The following is a 20,961-nucleotide window of genomic DNA, read 5'->3' on the forward strand; positions in this document are numbered from 1 at the left end:
AGAAACACTATAGATATTGTAAAAAGAATACCTCTTGTCTGGCTCAAAGAACAGCTTTGAAACTATACCTTTAATAGATCCTGGGGAGGACAAGGACGTTAGTTCTCCTGGAGAACTGACCTGGAGATCAGTTGTCATTCCAGGAGACCTCCAGGCCGCACCTAGACGTTGGCAACCGTAGTCCCACTAGCTAGCTCTTGGCCTTCTCTCTGCGCTGAATTTAAACAGGGTTCTTTCATTACAGGGGCTTTCCTCATCCCTTACACCATCATGGCGATCTTTGGAGGGATCCCTCTCTTCTACATGGAACTGGCCCTGGGGCAGTATCACCGCAGTGGATGCATCTCAGTCTGGAGGAAAATCTGCCCTATTTTCAAAGGTAATCAGAAGGGGAAGGAGGGGGGGAGCCTCTATGCACCCTGAAAGCCAGAGGACTGGAAGAAGAGAAGAAGAAGAGTTTTGGATTTATACCCCACTTTTCTCTCCTGTAAGGAGACTTCAAGATGACCTACAAGCTCCTTTCCCTTCCTCTCCCCACAACAGACACCTTGTGAGGCAAGTGGGGCTGAGAGAGTCCTGAGAGAACTGTGACAGGCCCAGGGTCACCCAGCAAGAATGTAGGAGTGTGGAAACACATCTGGTTCACCAGATGAGCCTCAGGCGGAGGAGTGGGGGATCAAACCCCGTTCTCCAGATCAGAATCCACCTGCTCTTAACCACTGCACCACACTGGCTCTGGAGTGTGCTGTGTGCCTGCTGGCCTTCTGCTCTTGTGACGGGGGCCTCAGTTTTCCCGTCTTTCTCTCCAGGAATTGGCTTTGCCATCTGCATCATCGCTTTCTACATCGCCTCCTACTACAACACCATCATGGCGTGGGCCCTGTACTACCTCATTTCCTCCTTCGCGGAGGAGCTGCCCTGGACCAGCTGCACCAACCATTGGAACACCGAGAGCTGCACCAACTACTTCTCCAACAAGACTATCGCCTGGACCCAGAACTCCACCTCCCCCGCAGAAGAATTTTACACGTAAGTGCATGTAAGTGGAAGCGGCCGTGCCAGGAGAGGTGGGGAAGGGGAAGGAGGCCTCACAGGGGTGGGGTGATCCTTTGGGCCAGGGGTCTGCAACCTGCGGCTCTCCAGATGTTAATGGACTACAGCTCCCATCAGCCCCTGGCAGCACAGCCAAATGGCTGATGGGAATTGTAGTCCATGAACATCTGGAGAGCCGCAGGTTGCAGACCCCTGCTCTAAGTGGTCTTGCTGTTGGCTCTTAAGACAAACTGGTTGGCCATTGGGTGAGACGGGATATTGGACTGCAACCTGCGGCTCTCCAGATGTTCATGAACTACAATTCCCATCAGCCCCTGCCAGCCCCAATTGGCCATGCTGGCAGGGGCTGATGGGATTTGTAGTCCATGAACCTCTGGAGAGCCGCAGGTTGCAGGCCCCTGCTTTGGGCCATTATAATGGGTAGTGTTGCCCATTTGCCATATTAGGATTGGTCTCCAGGCAATCAAGTTCCTGTTCCCCTGGAGAAAATAGCTGCTTTGGAGGGTGGTGTGTGGCACTGTGCCCTTCTGAGGCATCCTCTTCAAAAATCTCCAGCTATTTCCTAACACAGAGCTGGGAACCCCAATAAAGGGCTTTGTGGGTCCACAGGGCCATATGGGGGCTTGAATTGCAGCCAGGGCCTCAGTTCCAACCTCTAAAATCAACTAATGGCAAACTCTTTTGCCACTTCCTAAAACCCTTTTTGCCTCTAAGGCTGGTGCATCCCCGGGGACAGAATGGAATTGCTGACTCTTTGTCCAAAATGTGAAATAGAGTGCCAATCTTTCTCCCCCCCAAAAGCCCTTATTTAATAGCACCGGTAATTGAATCATTCAGTTAACACTATACTTCCAAATATCACTAAAGTTATACAAGAGCAGCAAGCCTTATGGCATTTGCTCAATTTTATACAAATATGTAATTCCATAAAGTTTAAAGAACCCCCAAGAAATCTGCTGGGTACGGTCGTCAATCTTTAAGGTGCCATTGGTGGGTTGCCAGCCTCCAGGTGGGGCCTGGAGACCTCCTGGAATAACAACGGAGCTCCGATCTGTGGAGGTCACTTGCCCTGAAGGAAATGGCTGCTTTGGAGGGAAGAATCTGTGGCATTATACCCCACTGATCTCTCTTCTCTGCCCTAAACTCTACCCCCGAAGCTCCACGAATTTCCCAGCCTGTATCTGACTATCCTAGCCATGCATAGGTGTCAAACTCAGGCCCTCCAGGTGCTCATGGACTACGATTCCCATCAGCCCATGCCAGCAGGGCCAATTGGCCATGCTAGCAGGGGCTGCTGGGAATTGTAGTCCACAAACATCTGGAGGGCCTGAGTTTGACACCTATGCAAGTTATTTTGTGAAAGTGGAAGCTGCCTCCTAATTGGAACTCGGGCCTTCAAGCTGGCCATCATTATTCCTAGCAGGTGGCCAACATTCCTAGCAGGCGGCCACCTTTCCAGCCTCACTGGTCCCCCTGCAGTAACCTTGGAACTAAAATTTACACTCGCTCTAACCTTGGCAGTTCACCAGCTCAGCACTGGGCAAGCTCATGCACTGAAATAAATACATGACGTAGTTGCAGGGCTCAGAGGACCTTTCCTTGCAGGCGGGGGCTCCCTGAATGTCTGCACGTGTCTCTGCTCTGGCCTTGCCTGCTCCCATAGGCCTTCAAAGAAGATGGTAATAATTCTTCCCTGCCTTGGCACGGAGTGAAATCAGAGCTTTCAGAGATTCCACAGAATGAGCTGCCACCAAAGAGGAACAGCTCTCTGCCTGAGTCCCTGTTCTGAGCTTGCCTCTTTCCAGTCCAGAGGCACAGAACAGAGACTTGCAGTGAATGGCAGGGCGTGGGGTCTTCCGAGGGCACGCTGTTATGTCTTCTTATGTCTTAGAGCAGGTGGATTCTAATCTGGAGAACTGGGGTTGATTCCCCACTCCTCCACTTGAGTGGTAGACTCTTATCTGGTAATGCGTTTCCACACTCCTACATTCCTGCTGGGTGACCTTGGGCTAGTCACAGTTCTTCAGAACTCTCAGCCCCACCTACCTCACAAGGTGTTTGTTGTGGGAAGAGGAAGGGGAAAGGAGCTTGTGAGCCACGTTGAGTCTCCTTACAGGAGAGAAAGATGGCATATAAATCAAAACTCCTCCTCTTCCTCCTCCTCCTCCTCCTCCTCCTTGAGGTGTGTCACCACTGCTCATAAGAAGCAGGAGGTAGGGGAGATACATCAGACAGAACCGCTGGTCCCTTCTCTCTGTTCCACCTTTGGTCATGCTGACAGGTCTGCCAGAGGTTGGCTGGGCATGGCTTGGCAGTTAAAATTCTGTTCCTGTCAGACCGCCACCTCTTCAAGCCATGCCAAACCACCATGTCCTTCCCGCTCCTAATTTCCCTGACCCTCCACTGGAGTTAATTAACCCACACAATGGACTTGCCAGCAGGACGGGCGGCTCGGCCCCTCCCCCTCCGCTTGGACCCCACCACTCTGACTCTAACCTCTTTCCTTTTCAGCCGCCACATCCTGCAGCTGCACAGAGCCAACGGCTTGGACGACCTGGGCGGGATCAGCTGGCAGCTCACCCTCTGCCTGCTGTTCATCTTCACCATCGTGTACTTCAGCATCTGGAAAGGGGTGAAAACCTCGGGCAAGGTGAAGAGTAAGGCCAACAGCAGGAGGAGGAGTTGTGGGAAGGGCCGTGGCTTGTCTTCTCCTCCTCCTCCTCCTCCTCCTCCTCCTCTTCCTCCTCCTCCTCCTCCTCCTCCTTTTCCTTCTTCTTCTTAAGATGGAGTTTTTAATGGCCATTTTCTAAAGGTCAAATCACTGGCATCCCCTAAATAGTAGATTCAATATGGGAGAAGTCATTGAAGGTCGGAAGGTCATCTACTCAGACTGGCAGCTGCTCTCCAGGGTCTCGGCTGAAGGTCTTTCACTCCTGCTACTACCTTATCCTTTAACTGGGATTGAACCGGGGGGCCTTCTGTGTGCCAGGCAGATGCTGTACCCCCGAGCCACAACCCCTGCTCATCTGTCAGAGGAGCCCCAGGGGGTGAACTGGGCTGAAGCGAAACCTTTCCGTGTTGGTTTACAGCATCGTTTGCGTAGTTGTGATCCAGCTGTTTTCCTTGGCCGATGCTGGATCCCTTTATTTTCCAACTAGGTCGTGTGGGTGACTGCCACGTTTCCTTACGCCGTCCTCTTTATCCTGCTAATACGGGGTGCCACTTTGCCTGGGGCTTGGAGAGGGGTGGTCTACTATCTGAAGCCCCAGTGGCACAAACTTCTCGCCACAGAGGTAAGGACAACGCACGACTGCTTTAGCAAAGTCTCATGGCCAAAGCATGCTGTTTTTGATCAAAGTTACTCCAATTTCCGGTTTTCAGGGTGACTTTAAACTGCACCACGCACACTTTGCTCTTGGTGACTGACACCAGATCTCTCTCCCCAGCCTCTCTTTATTTTCACAAAGTGCATGCATCATGCAAACATTTTTGCAGACATTTCCTGCAGAGACACTGTGGTTCGGCTAGGGCTCAGTTCAATTCACCTGAGCCTTAACCTGCAAGCAATGTACGCCGTGTGCAAGCGTTCGTGTCCCTAAATAGTTATGAAAGTCTTGGACGGGGGAGAATATCTCAGTCCCTTTAATAATAAAAAACACCTAATACCGAGATTACAGGTTGTAATATTTGCCAGCCGGTAGCCTCCCAGCTGATATGAGGGAGTTCAAAGAAAAGGAAATGAAGACACACAATTCTCTGATAAAGCCCCGTCTTCAATAAGGCCCATAAAAGTAATAAAGGGTGTTGAAAGTGTATTGAATATGTCTGAGCACTGGAGAGAGCAGATTGCAATCTTGGCGCTGCCTACCTCTGCACGCTGCCACTTGTTAGAAATTAGGATGATCTTCAGGGCTGGCCAGCGATCTGCTCCCAGTTCAGACAGCCTCAGGTTCTGGAAGAGACTGAATATGTAAAACAAATGTCAGGATCCAGAGTGTCTTCAGGAATTCCGAAATGCAATGAGATTTTGGCACTCTGCATACTGCCAGCCCCACATAAACATCTGGACAAAAGTCTGTTGTGTGAGAAACACAAGGTCGGCATCAGAGCCCACTTGGACACTGTCAAGCCCCAGATCTGTGGACCAATAGGAGACTCTGGATTTCAAACCAGAGGCCTTTATTGACAGACAGCGGCATGGCTAAAAGAAGCCAGTTCTGTCTTTGGGTACAACCTTTTATCCCCGAGTTCTCCCTCCTCCCCCCGTTCTCTTCCCATATCAAAGACAGAGTAGAACAGGACAGGAATGTTGCAGCTGCTGCTTTCTTAATGGCTGTGTGAAGAGATAAAGTCAGGCGCCGGCACTTGGGTGCCCCTAGTTCACTACATGTTGCAAATCAAGGGAAGGTGGGAGGCTGAAAGTAAAGTGAAGGTCCATTAACATAACAGAACACAGAGCCCTCTTTGATGTCTGGAAGACGCTTCCTGACAGACACCTGTGTCCAGCTGTCCAGTTCTTTAGATCCCAGGCAGAGGTGTTGCTCCAAGGGAATGGGGGCGTGCACTCCGGTGGGGGCGTGGCGAGGGCATTCCGGGGGCAGGGCAGGGGCATTCTAGGGTGGGACGGAGGCAGGCGTTGGTGTGGCAGGGGTGGAGGACGCACCAGTACACCGGGCGCTTTCCCCCCTTGCTATGCCTCTGATCCTAGGCAATGTGTTCTAGGCAAGAGCAAGCTGGCAGGTTTTGCTCTTCCTTGGACAGAAAGAATTCCGCACTTGCCTACGTGCGTGATTGCGGAATAGCAGGGGAGTCGGGATCAGGCTGCGCATGTAGCAGGGGAGGATGGCTGATGACGAGGGGTTGGAAGAGGGCCAGGTGTGGGTGTTCGGAAGCTGTAGAGGCTGAGCTTCTTTTACCTCTCTGAGTTGAGAGCCAGCGTGGTGTAGAGGTTACGAGCAGGTGGATTCTGATCTGAAGGAACGGGTTTGATTCCCCAGTCTTTTGCCTGAGTGGCAGAGGCTTATCTGGTGAACCAGATGTATTTCTGAACTCCTACGTTCCTGCTAGGTGACCTGGGGCTAGTCACAGTTCTCTCAGAACTCTCTCAGCCCCACCGACCTCCCAAGGTGTCTGTTGTGAGGAGAGGAAGGGGAAGGAGCTTGTAAGCCACCTTGAGTCTCCTTACAGGAGAGAAAGGTGGGATTTACACCCAAACTCTTCTTCTTCTGGCCCAGGGGTCTGCAACCTGCGGTTTTCCAGATGTTCAATTGTAGTCCATTAACATCTGGAGAGCCATAGGCCTCTGCTACAAAGCAGGTGTCTCAAGCTGGATCAGACTGAGAAAATGTCACAGGCTCCAGAGATACAGACGGGGTTATGATACAAGCTGGAACAGGGAAAAAAGGGTTTATTTCTGTGCCCAAAGCTGCCATGTCGCTTTCTATAGTGGCTCCCTCTGTTTTTCAGGTGTGGGTGGATGCCGCGGCTCAAATTTTCTTCTCTCTGGGCCCAGGATTTGGGGTCCTCCTTGCTTTTGCCAGCTACAACAAGTTTCACAACAACTGCTACCAGTAAGTCCCAGCCAATCTGCAATGAGTTCAGCCAGGAACGGTGAAGCTCCACAGGGGCTCTGCTGCACAGATGGATCTCCGTGTCCTTCAAGGGTTGGAAATGTTGTCCCAGATAAAACAGTGACAGTTGAAACCATTTCCCTGAGTCTTGAAAAGTTAGGTATGGTTTCAGGTTCAGATTCAGGATATTACATATTTCAAATAAATAGTTATTTCTGGGAGCAGCAGTCCTAGGTTAGGGTTCCTTTAAATCAGGGGTGTCCAACTCTGGCGCTTCAGATGTTCATGGACTACAATTCCCACCAGCCCCTGCTGGCACGGCTAATTGGCCATGCCAGCAGGGACTGATGGGAATTGTAGTCTGTGAACATCTGAAGCGCCAGTTGGAGACATCGGCTTTAAATGGAGGAGTCCTGCAACCCTAGTGAGGCCGCTGCAATATTTGCTTCTTTCTCTGAAATGCAGAGTGTGAGTAGAAGCCAAAGTCTTCCCCATAAGGCAGCAAATCTGCCACCCCCATCAGATATTCAAAGGGAGGGGAGGATTATTGGCCTCCCAGCGAAGCCTGCAGTTCTCTCAGAATTACTCCTGACCTTTACACACAGACATCAGTTTCCCTGGAGGAAACAGCTGCTTTGGAAGGTGGGCTCTGTGTCATTATACCCCATTGAGGTCTCTTCCTTCCAGAGCCAGCATGGTGTAGTGGTTAAGAGCAGGTGCACTCCCATCTGGGGAACCGGGTTTGATTCCTCACTCTGCCACTTGAGCTGTGGAGGCTTATCTTGGGAACCAGATTAGCTTGTGCACTCCAGCACATGCCAGCTGGGTGACCATGTCACAGTTCTTTGGCACTCTCTCAGCCCCACCTACCTCACAGGGTGTTTGTTGGTGGGGGGAGGGAAAGGAGATTGTAAGCCCCTTTGAGTCTCCTTGCAGGAGGGAAAGGGGGGGATATAAATCCAAACTCCTCCTCCTCCTCTTTCACATTAATTTCCCTCCCCATCCAACCAGGAGAGATCCCAGACATGAAGCTGTCACTTCCAGGGACAGCAATTGTTGCTGGGGAAAGGCATGTACTAGGGACCCCTTCCATTCTCAGCTGGGCCATTTTTCTTCTGCTGCAGGGATGCTCTGGTAACCAGCGCCGTGAACTGCATGACGAGCTTCATGTCCGGATTTGTCATCTTTACCGTGCTTGGATACATGGCCGAGATGAGGCAAGAAGATGTCTCGGAAGTTGCCAAAGATGCCGGTAAGAAGAGGAAAAAGAAGAGTCTGGATTTATGTCCCCCCTTTCTCTCCTGTAAGGAGACTCAGAGGGGCTTACAATCTCCTTTCCCTTCTCCCCCCCCCCCAACAAACACCCTGTGAGGCAGGTGGGGCTGAGAGAGCTCCAAAGAACTGTGACTAGCCCAAGGTCACCCAGCTGGAGTGCACAAGCTAATCTGGTTCACCAGAAAAGCCTCCACAGCTCAAGTGGCAGAGTGGGGAATCACTCTCGGTTCTCCAGATTAGAGTGCACCTGCTCTTAACCACGTTGGCCCATTCCTTTTGCTCCCCACATATCTCTGGGGATGCTCATGTGCTCTTGCCCCACCGAGAGCCTCTGCCACCCAAAGAAACTCAGCCTGGTCACTGTGAATATGGCTGCTGAGACTGTGCAGAAACATCCTCTTTGCCTCTGGTTGCTGTTAGCCATCTTCACATCCTTGAAGCAGGCAGCTGGATTCCGCACAGCTCCTGCCTTCTCATTAGATCCGGCAGAAAAGGGGTCCTGCAGGGATCTCCCAGCAAGGCAGAAAAACTTGCAGAGCATAGTGATAGATCAGGATACTGGGACAGGTTTCTTCTCATTCAAACCAGCTTAGTGGCGGGACACCATCCAGACAGGTGGTTCCATCTTCCTACCTGGAAGCAAACCCAGTTGGAGGACAGGGACTGAGAGATGTCCAGGCACCATTCTAGATTAGACCAGTAGCCATCCTCTTTCCAGCTGCTATGGCCCTGCCCCTGAACATGGCTAGCTTCCAACAGAAGGCAAGGGCACCCAAAGGATGGGGAAGGTCAACCAATGAGCCGCGGAAGGGCCCTGACTAGGAGAGGATTGCCAATTGGCACAGAGCTATCTAATGCAGTTTATGATTCCCACCTGCAACAGCACTCTGACCTGGATAGCCCAGGTTAGTCTAGTCTGGTCTAATCTCACCAGATCTTGGAAGCTCAGCCGGGTCGGCCCTGGTTAGTACTTGGATGGGAGACCATCAAGGAAGTCCGGGTTAGCTCCACAAAGGCAGGTGATGACAAGCCACTTCTATTTTCCTCTTGCCTTGAAATCCCTCTGGGGTTGCCATAAGTCGGCTGCCATTTGAAGGCACTTTCCACCACCACCGCCGGCAAGGCTTTACATATGCCTGAGCCCGAAGGTCCCTATTTCACAGGCTCCCAAGCCAGGCTTGGGGGATTGATTGACAACAGCAGCCTCTGGGCGATGCCCAGTCAAGCTAGCTCCGTACACTTCCTAGTGGCGCCCCAGAACTGCTGAGTTTCCAATTTGAAAAGCAGGAAAGTGGGGGCGGGGGGGGGGAGAGAGGTGGAGGCCCGTGATCTCTTCTAAGCCTGATCTCATTGTTGGTTGGCAGGACCCAGCCTCCTCTTCATCACCTACGCAGAAGCCATTGCCAACATGCCTGCCTCTACTTTCTTTGCCATTATATTCTTCCTGATGTTGATCACGCTGGGCTTAGACAGCACGGTAAGGAGGGGCTCTTGCTGGTGATAGAAGTGCCCTGGAAAGGCGGCTCGGGACGGGGGCAGGTGTGGAACGATTCCAAAGGCCTTGTTTTCGGTTGTGTGGGTGTTGCTTTTTTACAAAATAATATTTTTATTTTCTCACATAAGATAATACACATAAACACACACGCACATATAAAAAGAAACAAAACACACCCCATTACACATCATATAGTGACTTCAAGCTATCTCATCTGACTACAGGTTAGCTCTAGCTTCAGTGCATATAATTAACATGTTGATTCAGTAATTCTTTCTTAAATATCTCCTGGCAATTGCAACCTACTGTCTTCTGTAGGTTTCAGACCCTGGCACTACTTCTCTATCTGAATAGCGGTTTTTTTCCCCCAAAAGGTATTCTGTAAAGCGTTTCCAGTCCTGGGAAAAATTGTCCATGCTGTTATCCAGTGGTAGGATTCAAATAATTTAACAACTGGTTCTGAAAGGACTCAGTGGTGGGATTACACCAGTTCTCTGAACTAGACAAAAAAATTAGCTACCAGTTCTACTGAATAGGTGCGAATAGGCTGAATCCCACCACTGCTGTTATCTCTTAGTAATGCCAACAGCTTTGCCATTTCTGCATATTCTATAACTTTCAGAATCCAGTCCTCTTTTGTTGGTGTCTTATTGTCTCTCCATTTATGCTGCAGTTGTGCCATGCATAAACAGAGTTCTGTATTGCTTAGGGACAACTTCACCCATTATTTTCAATAGAAGGACCTCAGGTTTTTTCAAAATTGTTATTTTCAGAATTTTTTTGCAATTCCTTCAGTATTATATCCCAAAAGGTCATAGCCTCTTTACAGGTGTGATGGAGTCTCCTTCTTTGGAGGTTTTTAAAGAGAGGCTGGATGGCCGTCTGTCAGGAGTGCTTTGATTGTGTGTTCCTGCATTCTTGAAGTCTACAAGGCTTAACTTGATGGCCCTTGGGGTCTCTTCCAACTCTATGATTCTATGTCTACCACATGTTAAAAAAAGAGGCTGTGTGGGTATTCCTTTACATTGAAAAGACAGACCTTGCCCTCTTTTAAAAACTCTGGGAAAAGGGAGCACTGACTTCCCTTCCCTGACTCCTGGATGTGCTTTCTCAGTTTGCAGGGCTTGAAGGAGTGATCACCGCCATCCTGGATGAATTCCCGCACATCTGGGGCAAGCGTCGGGAGCTCTTCGTACTCTGTTTCATTGTGATCTGCTTCATGGGCGCATTATCAACACTGACCTTTGTAAGTTGCTCTGTTACTCTGACTCCAGTGGTAAACACTGGCAATCTGAGGTTTTGCAGGGTGCCAAAGTAACAGCAGCAGCAGCAGCAGTCAGAGATCTGGGCTCCGAGTCCTCTTGTCAGGTGCTACAGGATTTTCCTTCGAAATGTTCTGATTTCACCAGCCAAAGTGATTTCACTGTCCTCAAGTGGCAAAATGTTGAGAAGAACGGAAGGGTGTTCGGTCCCACAGCATGACGTCACACGCGATGCAAAGCCCTCTTCCAAAAGAAGAGTTTGGCGTTTCGAACATCTGGCGCTATTACTGATGCCAACAGACTGAATCAGGGCCAATATGAGCCAGAGGCCGAGTGTTTGGCATGTAGGCTGTATGGGTCAAAACTCAGACTTTACCAACAGTTCCTCCCGGATCTGTAGGTTTCCTGTAGAGGGGGAATCGAGATTCCTGCTGGAAGGGCTGCTCCCTTTTCTTTTGGCCAAGTGCCGCTTTGAGCTCTCTTCTCTGCCAGAAGGGACACGCCTCTGGAGTCCTTGTCGCAAGGGAGGCTGTAGAGAGGCTCAAGTTCCCTTGGATGACCTCATGCAAAGCCCAGGAGAAACGCCTGTTGCTTTCTATTCAGTCCCTTTTCCTGCAAGGTGGTGGCACCGGGTGATGCAGAGGGAAGGAGGGTGGGGAACCGGCTGGAATAAGGGGTCATTAGCAGAGCTGGGTGGGAATGATTTGCCTGGCGGAAAGGCCAGGCCGGGTTTCTTTAACTCCTAGCTTCCCTGCTGGACGTCCAAAGCAATGATGCGATTTCTTTCCCAGGGTGGCGCTTATGTCGTGAAGCTCTTTGAGGAATATGCAACAGGTCCAGCCCTTCTAGCCGTGGTGTTTCTGGAGTCCATTGCGGTGGCTTGGTTCTATGGTGAGACTTCCTTCCCGTTGGCTGGGAACGGCAGCCAGTACCAGCATGTTGTCCCTGCAAGACCCATAGCTTGTGAAACAGTGGGATGACATACAGGTCAGGGGTTGGCCAAGAAACAGAGGCACCTCTGTGTACCTGGCTCTGGCCCAGGGGACCCCCCTGACTCTTTCCAGTCCCCTTGCTCCTTGCCAGCATGGTGAAGGGCTTTAGAGCGATGGACTCTAATCTGGAGAAGGGGGGTTGGTTCCCCACTCCTCCATACAAGTGGTGGACTCTTATCTGGAGAGCCGGGTTCCAATTCCCTGCTCTTCCACTTGAAGCCTGCTGGGTGACCTTGGGCCTATTACAGTTCTCTCAGGACTTACCTCACAAGGTGTATGTTGTGGGGGGAAGAAAGGAAGGGAAGACCATCGTAAGCCCCAGGAGCAGCAGTGGCGTAAGAGGTTAAGAGCTCGTGTATCTAATCTGGAGGAACTGGGTTTGATTCCCAGCTCTGCCGCCTGAGCTGTGGAGGCTTATCTGGGGAATTCAGATCAGCCTGTACACTCCCACACACGCCAGCTGGGTGACCTTGGGCTAGTCACAGCTTCTCGGAGCTCTCTCAGCCCCACCTACCTCACAGGGTGCTTGTTGTGAGGGGGGAAGGGCAAGGAGATTGTCAGCCCCTTTAAGTCTCCTGCAGGAGAGAAAGGGGGGATATAAATCCAAACTCCCCCTCCCCCTCCCCTCCCCTCTTTCTTCTTCTTCTTCTTCTTCTTCTTCTTCTTCTTCTTCTTCTTCTTCTTCTTCTTCTTCTTCTTCTTCTTCTTCTTCTTCTTCTTCTTCTGGTTGAGAAAAACAGGGTAGAAAACCCACCTCTTTCCTCCTCCTGCATTGCCCCCTCTCCTATCTCAAGTAGCTGCCAAATTGCCTTGTGTCCATGCCCATGAAAAGCCAGCTGATGTTGGCCTGGAAGGACGTGCACTTCCTCTGCTAGGGAGGGTGCTGTGAAACTTGGATGTTTTTGTGTGCACTGAACCCTGAGCTGGTGCAGTTGAAGCTCTTCCGCCACTGACCCCTCATGGGCTGAGCTCATGGCAGCATATGGCTAACCCTGACCCCTCTTCCACTCATTCTGCAGGAGTTGCCCAGTTTTGCAGTGACGTGAAAGAGATGATTGGATTCAGCCCCGGCTGGTACTGGAGAGTCTGCTGGGTTGCCATCAGCCCCCTCTTCCTCCTGGTGAGTCGAATGGGAGTCCGAATCTATGGGTGGCTCTCCTGCTTGCCAGTGGTATCCTAAAGGGGAATATTTCCTTTGCAAACCAGCAGTGCTTCCTTCCACGAAGCTCACCTTATGCTCAGATGCTGTACACTTCAGGGAGGAGGCTAATAAGACTGAACCAGTCTCTCAATTCAATCCCAAAGCCAGCCCATGCTCGGAAAGAGGCTTCCTTGTGTGAATTAATAAGCCCGCGATTCGCATCCATTCTGCTTCAGCATGGTGTAGTGGTTAAGAGTAGGTGCACTTTAATCTGGATAACCGGGTTTGATTCCCCGCTCTGCCACTTGAGCTGTGGAGGCTTATCTTGGGAACCAGATTAGCTTGTGCTGGGTGACCTTGGGCTAGTCTCCTGACCTTGGGCTAGTCTCCTGAACTGCTGGATCTGCCGAGTGCTTCATAAACATGTCTGAGTGGCTCCTTGCATACCTGTCTCTAACATCTCGGAAAAGTCCCAGGGGAGGTGCTGCAATCCAGAAATAATTGAGGAAGCCCCATGCAAGCTGGGTGTTCTCAAACGGAGAAGTCTTCGCATGTGGGATTCTCCTGCAATGTATAATCTGTCTGGAGCCTCAGTCCCACGGCTGAGATTGTCTTTGTGAACTCAGGGAGGCAGACTGTTGGCCAACAGGGCAGGTGTTATATCAGCACACCCCCTTCACTGTCTCAGTCTCCCCATTCCAAGTAGAGGCACACAGGTTTGGTCAGGAGAAAGGGACATACTGTGGCGGTTCCATTGAGTCTTGTCTGGCAACAAAGCTTGGGCAGACCTCCACCTGTTCTAGCCCAATTCAGCATGTTTACCTGTGGGGCAGCAGGCTTACTTTTCTCTGACCAGGTGCTTACTAGCAGCAGCTTCAGATGAGCTGGATCTCTGCATCCTGGCTGAGATGTCCTTAGGAGAGGAACTGCAAGAGACACACAGATCAAGGATTGCTCTTCCAGCTTAGCCTTCTGCTCGCAAAGCTCTTGGTGGAATGCTCGCAATGCCCCCAGTTAGCAATATCATGCCTGTGAATCAGTTTGTCCACTGTCCAGTTAATAACTTTTAAAAAAAGCAAGGTCGAACTTTCAGCATGCTAGGATCTAGAGCACCAGGCCATAAACACACACACAAGCATACAAAAGGACTCCAGGCAGCCTACCCCCTGGCGCTGCGTGGAAAAGTACATTTAAAACAGATGGGAGTTTGAAAATTAGAGTGCAGTCTGCTTTAGAGTGTAGGGAAGTCTGCTGTTCAGAGGGCCCAAAATGTCCCTGGGGGCACGTTTCCAAGCCTTGTGATGTATACAAAGAAAATAATTGGTCCCTGCCTATTGTTGCCATTATGTAGGAGGGTGTATTTTGGATTCTTCCCATTTCCCTTATCTTTTTTGTGGCCCTTTTGTTGTTAAATTTTAAGAACTGATTTATAAAAAAGAAGAAGAAGAAACGGCTCAAAAAAGAAAAGCACCAGGAAAGCCAGAAGGTGACCAGTTGCTCTTCAGAAAACAATTGACTAAAATGTATTGTCGGAGACTTTCACGACCGGATTCAACTGGTTGTTGTGGGTTTTCCAGGCTGCGTGGCCATGGTCTGGTAGATCTCATTCCTAACGTTTTGCCTGCATCTGTGGCTGGCATCTTCAGAGGTGAAGATGCCAGTGGTGTATCACAGAGGGAAGTCTGTTACACACTGGACACAGCCCGGAAAACCAACAACCACCAATTTGCTAAAATGATTGGAGAAGTAGCTGAGATACCCTTCATAACATTAAAAGAAACCCCAAAGGCCTGCCAGAAGTCGGAGCTGCAGTCCTACGACTGACCTGGCAAACTGGCTGGGCTGTTAGCCCCATTAAAGCACACACACACCGGTCCAAAATTAGCTGGGACTCCCTTTGCACTGTTGTTAATACTGGGCAACCAACAAGAAAGGAACAATGTAAGGCTTATCGATGGCAAAAAGCTGTCTAGTATCCAGAGCTGGCCAGTGGATTGAAAACAACCCTGCTGGGAGGATTAATGTGTGCTGAATAAATATCCATCTTATTACCTGGTGAAGAAAAGTTATAAATAAAAGGATGCTATAACCACCTCAAACATTGACACACACAACCCCCCCTCCCACCTTTTAACTAGCCTGAAGTGATAAATTAAATTAAACGGAAAGGGCCTCAGTTACTGGGCAGATGTGAAGTGGCTGGGGAAAGCACTGCCCTGAAGTACGATGAGGAGTTGCAGAACAGTCAGTCATGGAAGAGTTAAGTGGCTGGCCAGACTTTGTGTGAGCAGGGGGGCTTCACTATACCCCTCTCCCAGTTTACCAGCTGGGCATCAATTCCCCCTGTTGTTAGGTGTTAAGGTTAGAAATCGAGTGGTGCCATAGTGGCTGCTGAGGGCAGAGGCGTATCTAGAGTGGGACCGCCAGGGTGTGTGCCTGGGTGCCACTTGAATGGGGGCGCCTCAGTCGCATTAAACTGCAGGTTCCACCTCGGACGTCTATGTGGATTTCGGAAGCAGAGCCCACCGTTTAAAGCTGCACCCAGGCAGGCCGAGCCCAGTGTTGAATGGCAGGCTTGACCTGGCCAGGTCCAGCTTTATATTGCTGGCTCCACCCCCGAAGCTTGAGCCTGAAGTCACATGGACTTAAGAAACAGAGCCAGCAGCATAAAGCTGGGCCCAGCCAGGCCAAGCCCAGTATCAAACTGTGGGCTCGGCCTGCCTGGGTCCAGGTGTATATTTCTGGCTCGACCCTGAAGCCCCACCTCTTAAGTCAGGTGGACTTCAGAGGCAGAACCAGCAGTATAAAGGCTGAGCCTGCAGTTGGATGCTGGGCTTGGCCTGGCTGAGTCCAGCACTGAACTGCCGGCTCTGCTGCCAAAGCCTACATGGATTTCGGAGGCAGCACATGCAGTCTGGCCAGGCTGCAAGAGAGGAAGGGAGAAGGGTTTTCAGTGCCTGCTGTAGGCACTGTTTTCCATTGATATGTCCCTGGTGGAGGGAGCTCAAGTTGATTGACACCTGCCCCAGATGGAATTGGTGGGAAGTGATCTTCAAGTGATACCCACCCTCTTTTACTTTTCTGGATCTAGTCCTCCAAAAACTATGCAGAAGCAGCTGTGATTCTGGAGGAAAGACTGGTTCAAGATATGCTAAACAAACGAGCACTGTTGGGTGCATCGCCAGAGGTGGGATCCAGCAGGTTCTCACAGGTTCCCGAGAGTAGGTTATTAATTATTTGTGAATGCCGAGAGGAGGTTACTAATTGGTGATTTTGCCACGTGATTTTTGCCTTAGTTACGCCCCTCCTCTCAGTAGCACGCAGAACTTGAAGCAGTCTAGCAGGAGATGCACCGGCATGCGTGGCAGCCTGCGCCTGCGTGCATTCGTTTCCCACCCAAGGACTGGTGTCCTTGCCACAGCCCTGCCCAGGAATGCCCCGCCCCAGAATGCCTGGCCACGCCCCCGTCGTGCCCTGCCCAGCCCCATTGGCGCTATGCCAGTTTGAATCCCACCACCATGGGAACCTGTTACTAAAATTTTTGGATTCCCACCACTGCGCATCGCCCCCTGAGCAGTTTTGCGCTGCTTCAGTTTCTTCCCTGCTGTCCCTGAGGTCATCTTTCCCTATCTTATCTCCACTGGCTCATCGATGTGCTCAGGGGCGATTGCCTTCCTCTTACCTGCTAGGTCCAGAGTCTATAAACAAACACTTGTGGTTCCCTGCAGTTCATCATCATCAGCTTCATGTCCAGCCCGATGGAGCTCCGGCTTTTTGACTACACCTACCCTCACTGGACCATGGTGCTGGGCTATGGCATCGGGACCTCGTCTTTCATCTGTGTTCCCGCCTACATGGTTTATCGGCTGGCAGCCACCCCAGGGACACTTAAAGAGGTATCTATCTTGCACAAGGACTATTTACCGTAGGGCCCACCCACCCCCCACAAAAAAAGTTTGCATTTAGTTTGATCCTTTGTAGGGCCCTGGGCGAGGGCTTTGTGGCTGACAGGCACTTCTCTGACTTGTTCTGTTCTTGTGGTTTCCCAAGTGTAATCTTTTACAGCCCAGTTCTCACCCAATCTGGTCAGATGTTCTGACACCTTTCATAAGGTCTTTGAACAGCTGGCATACAGTAAACATCGGCAGCTGCCAGATCAGTGGCAGGTGGGTGGCTGGCTGAAATGGTCCTAGAACAATCCAGCTGATTCTGGATATACAGGGCCTGGATTGAAAAGGTCATTTGCTTCTCACACCCAAGCGATGGCAGTAAAAACGATCCCGTATTGGATTTCTCATATTGAAAATGGTGGTGGCACATTTTGTTGTGCGCTCACAAATGGTTAAGCTGGAACTCCACACTCAACCCAGAGCCCCGTGTGCACTGTGAAGGGTTTGTGTGTGTGTGTTGGGCAGGGGTGTGTGTGTTCTTCTGCTAATTTCAAGAGAAGCAGAATGGCTAGACATACGGGGTCTGTACCTGGTTCCCCTCCCTCCAAAGAGTATGTGGGAATCCTTGCAGGGGGAGGGGCTTGATGAGGAAATGGCACCGCCCCCTGGGTCACAGTCTAAGCTCCAGACATCCTGGCCTTTCCCCACCTTTTATGAATAACTCCCAGAGCAATCAGTGCAAAGATAACACTTTATGCATGCCTCTAAAAATGAAGAGCAAGCAAAGGGTGTATCCATGATAGACAAATACGGTCAGTGGAGTTATTTTTGTTCAGAAAAGAATCCCCCCTCCCCCCAATAAAACCTTATTCAATCTAAAAGCAGCTCCAGTTGTGAGTCTTTGGGACTGTGTGCCACCTGACTCAGCAACCTTGGGGCAACCTACCTTCGGGGGTAGGGCGGTTTATCAAATAGAATAAATAAATAAATAAATAAATAAATAAATAAATAAATAAATAAATAAAAAATTTCCCCAGGCTGTGGCCATTTAGTCACATGGGGATGGAAAATCGCCCCCACCCCCACCCCTTCTCCCCCGCCCCGTGAGATGATCTAGTGCAGGGGTAGGGAACCTGCAGCTCGAGAGCCGCATGCGGCTCTTCTGCCCTTGCACTGTGGCTCCACGAGCTAAGCCGCCGGCCCCATCCTTGCCAGCCCTGCCGGCAGCAGGGTGGGTGCACCAACTGCCCATGGTCGGCTGGGCCGCGCCGCGGGCTTCCCCTCTCGCCCGCCCCGTTGGAGCGGGGCAGGCGCTTTCCCAGCAGCCAGCGAGGCCGAGCCGCTGACTTCATCCTTGCCCGCCCTGCAGGCAGCAGGGCAGGCGCATCCATGCGCTTCTCAGAATGAGCGGAGTAAAAGGTAAAAAAACCCCTATATATATATATATAGTGTTATCTTTATTTTAAATGTCAAAATTTGGGGCTCCAAGTGTTTTCTTTTCCTGTGGAAAATGGGTTCAAATGGCTCTTTGAGTGTTAAAGGTTCCCTACCCCTGATCTAGTGCAAAAAAACATTTTGGTCATGGTGGGGAAGGGCAGCCGCCCATATGGTGGGGGTGATGGGAAGGTGGAAAACTCAGATTTTACACCAGCCTACATTTTCCCTAGATATGCCTCTGTGATCCAGGTCTGGTTGTATGGGATGTCCTGCGATTATCTGCGCAGTGTGGGGAAGAGGAGGAAACGAGAGCCCTAGGTCAGCTGTCTTTCCTCCTCCACCCCGGTTATCCGACCTGAAATATTTGCTATCCGACTCTTGTTTCCCTTTCCTTCTTTCCCCGCAGCGTATTCTAAAAAGCATTACTCCTGAAACCATCACAGAGATTCCCCTCGGGGATATCCGAATGAATGCAGTTTAAGCAACCTTGCCATTCTGGCGGATGCAGGGGAGGTGAGAGAGGCGGGTGAGCGTCCGTCCGCTAGGCCCTCCTCGCCTCCTGTCGCTCTAAACTCCTCTCTTCTCGAGAACCGAATCTCCACCCGGAAGAGGAGCCTGCTGACCGGGGTTAGGCTTCCAGGCGTTCCCAACAATGAAACACTGGCTATGCTCCTCAGTCCCCCGTAGTGCTCTGGTTTCTTTTGAGAATGCGTTCATGTGAATGAACATCAGCGCCTCCCAACGTGGGCCCGGGGCCGCCTGACTGCATGCCTCCGCCTGACCGCTGTTGCAGATTAGGATTGTGTTTAGAGTCGCACAGCTGTGCCAAGCACCCCTGTCCTCTCCACTCTCAGTGTGACCCTCTGTGGTGAACCCTGTTGTCTGTGCTTCTAAAGATCTCAGTATTTGCAACCAATACTGCCCACCCCCACCCCCCCAAAAAAAACCTCCCAGGAAGAAAACAACGCATCCCGGCCCATTCGCCAACCTCCGTCCAAGTCATTCACTTTTCCCACTTGAGAAGCCTGCTCAAACTCTCGTTCCGCAGCTCTTGCTCACCTCTGTCATTTCAGACTGCAGGGGGGAGAGTACCCATTTGGCGACGCTGTCCACAAGACAGAAAATATCATCCTTCGGTGTTGAAAACCAGTCCATCAGGAGCAAAGAATGGTCTGGGACACTATTAGCCCCCTACATAGCTCCAAAGAGCTGGATCATGTCATAGCTCAGATGCTAACCAGGGTCTGCCTGCCATGGTTAGTCCTTGGATGGGAAACCACCCAAGAGCACCATGGTTGCTATGTAGAGGCGAGTTTGAGTCCCCGCTCTGCCACTTGAGCTGTGGAGGCTTATCTGGGGAACTAGATTAGCTTGTACACTCCAACACATGCCAGCTGGGTGACCTTGGGGTAGTCACAGTTCTTCGGAGCTCTCTCAGTTCCACCCCCACAAGGTGTTTGTTGTTGGGGGGGAAGGGAAGGGAGATTGTAAGCCTCTTTGAGTCTCCTTACAGAAGAGAAAGGGGGGATATAAATCCAAACTCTTCTTCTCTGCTTGTCTTTTGCATTGAAAACCCTAATGATGGCATCACAATAAGTCGGTTGCCGCTTGACCGTTCACCTTCGAATACTGTTCTCTGATAAGCTAATGTCCAGTGTGCATAATTGTTCTGTTTCTATTTTTAATGAGGGAACTCTCAAAATGGGAAATCCCAGATCTGCAATTTGAAGAGCTCTCTTGCGTGACTCTGCCGATTGTGCGGCTTGGGTTCAAACAGCTGAAGTCTTCAAGCCATCTAGCTATGTAAACTCTTCAATGCCAGCTAACCACCAGCTTATCCACCATTACAAGAAAGGCATCACTTCAGGCCATAGGGAGCTACCATCTTGCTCCCTGAAGTGAGGGCCACCATTTGAGTCACTGGCTCAAGTTATTTGCTTCACTCACACCCTCCCCCCCCCCCAAATTATAGTGTTCTCTTCCTAGCCATCTTCCTTTGCACCACATATCTGGTGTAGTGGTTAAAACCAGGTGCACTCTAATCTGGAGAATCAGGTTTGATTCCCCGCTCTGCCACTTGAGATGTGGAGGCTTATCTGGTGAACCAGATTAGCTTGTGCACTCCCAATACATGCCAGCTGGGCTAGTCACAGTTCTTCTGAGCTCTCTCAGCCCCACCTACCTCACAGGGTGTGAGGGGGGAAGGGAAAGGAGTTTGTAAGCCCCTTTGAGTCTCCTTATAGGAGAGAAAGGGGGAATATAAATCCAAATTCTTCTTCTTGTGCAGAGAACACCATACGTAGATCCCATCCACATGGCGCTTGTCTCTGCTGTTCCAGTATCCACACAGCACATCTGCCATAATCCACAAGCAACGGTGATGTAGAGTCATGTGCTTAGGAATAAAATGTGTCTGACTGTGGTGCTTTTCCATACACGAGCCACGGAGTTTTTTTGCAATCGATGAGAGCTGATCCAGGGGGCAGACCCACGCAGCCAGTGGGGTGATTACCCCACTGCTGTCCATACAGGATCTAAGCACAACATCTGGTTTGATCCTCCAGTGCAAGATGAGGCCTGCTTTGCTCCAGAATGAAAACAGCTACGGTGTCTCCTGCCATCATATTGAGCAAGCGATTGGCGGCGAGGGTGGGATGTGCATGATGCAGGCACAGGTGTGCTCAACAGGTGCTTTCTTCCAGGCACCCTCAGCCGCAGCTTTACAGCAATATTTCTTGAATACAGTTGGGCATTGTAATGGACTGACAGCCCAGCAGTGGAAAATGTCTGCTGCAAGACACCAAAGCGGCCTCTCTCTTAGGACAGCCTTTTCTTAAAAACTGGCA

The 20,961-nt window shown here is 50.8% G+C and overlaps 1 protein-coding gene across 1 annotated transcript in view; it reads left to right on the forward strand.

Moving 5' to 3' along the window:
• SLC6A4 (solute carrier family 6 member 4) overlaps window positions 1–19,453 on the forward strand; it is a 37,687-nt gene extending 18,234 nt beyond the window's left edge. Inside the window, exons 3-14 of the mRNA XM_048519527.1 lie at window positions 245–379; window positions 810–1,029; window positions 3,565–3,703; window positions 4,212–4,346; window positions 6,520–6,623; window positions 7,748–7,875; window positions 9,263–9,375; window positions 10,508–10,639; window positions 11,447–11,546; window positions 12,667–12,767; window positions 16,517–16,684; window positions 18,522–19,453. Coding sequence (XP_048375484.1) covers window positions 245–379; window positions 810–1,029; window positions 3,565–3,703; window positions 4,212–4,346; window positions 6,520–6,623; window positions 7,748–7,875; window positions 9,263–9,375; window positions 10,508–10,639; window positions 11,447–11,546; window positions 12,667–12,767; window positions 16,517–16,684; window positions 18,522–18,596 — 1,550 coding nt within the window. The 3' untranslated portion in view covers window positions 18,597–19,453. The remainder of the gene's footprint in view (window positions 1–244; window positions 380–809; window positions 1,030–3,564; window positions 3,704–4,211; window positions 4,347–6,519; window positions 6,624–7,747; window positions 7,876–9,262; window positions 9,376–10,507; window positions 10,640–11,446; window positions 11,547–12,666; window positions 12,768–16,516; window positions 16,685–18,521) is intronic.
• Window positions 19,454–20,961: the final 1,508 nt, after the last annotated feature.

The sequence above is a fragment of the Sphaerodactylus townsendi genome, linkage group LG16 (assembly GCF_021028975.2).
Source record: "Sphaerodactylus townsendi isolate TG3544 linkage group LG16, MPM_Stown_v2.3, whole genome shotgun sequence".
In the NCBI taxonomy this organism is placed as follows: domain Eukaryota; kingdom Metazoa; phylum Chordata; class Lepidosauria; order Squamata; family Sphaerodactylidae; genus Sphaerodactylus; species Sphaerodactylus townsendi.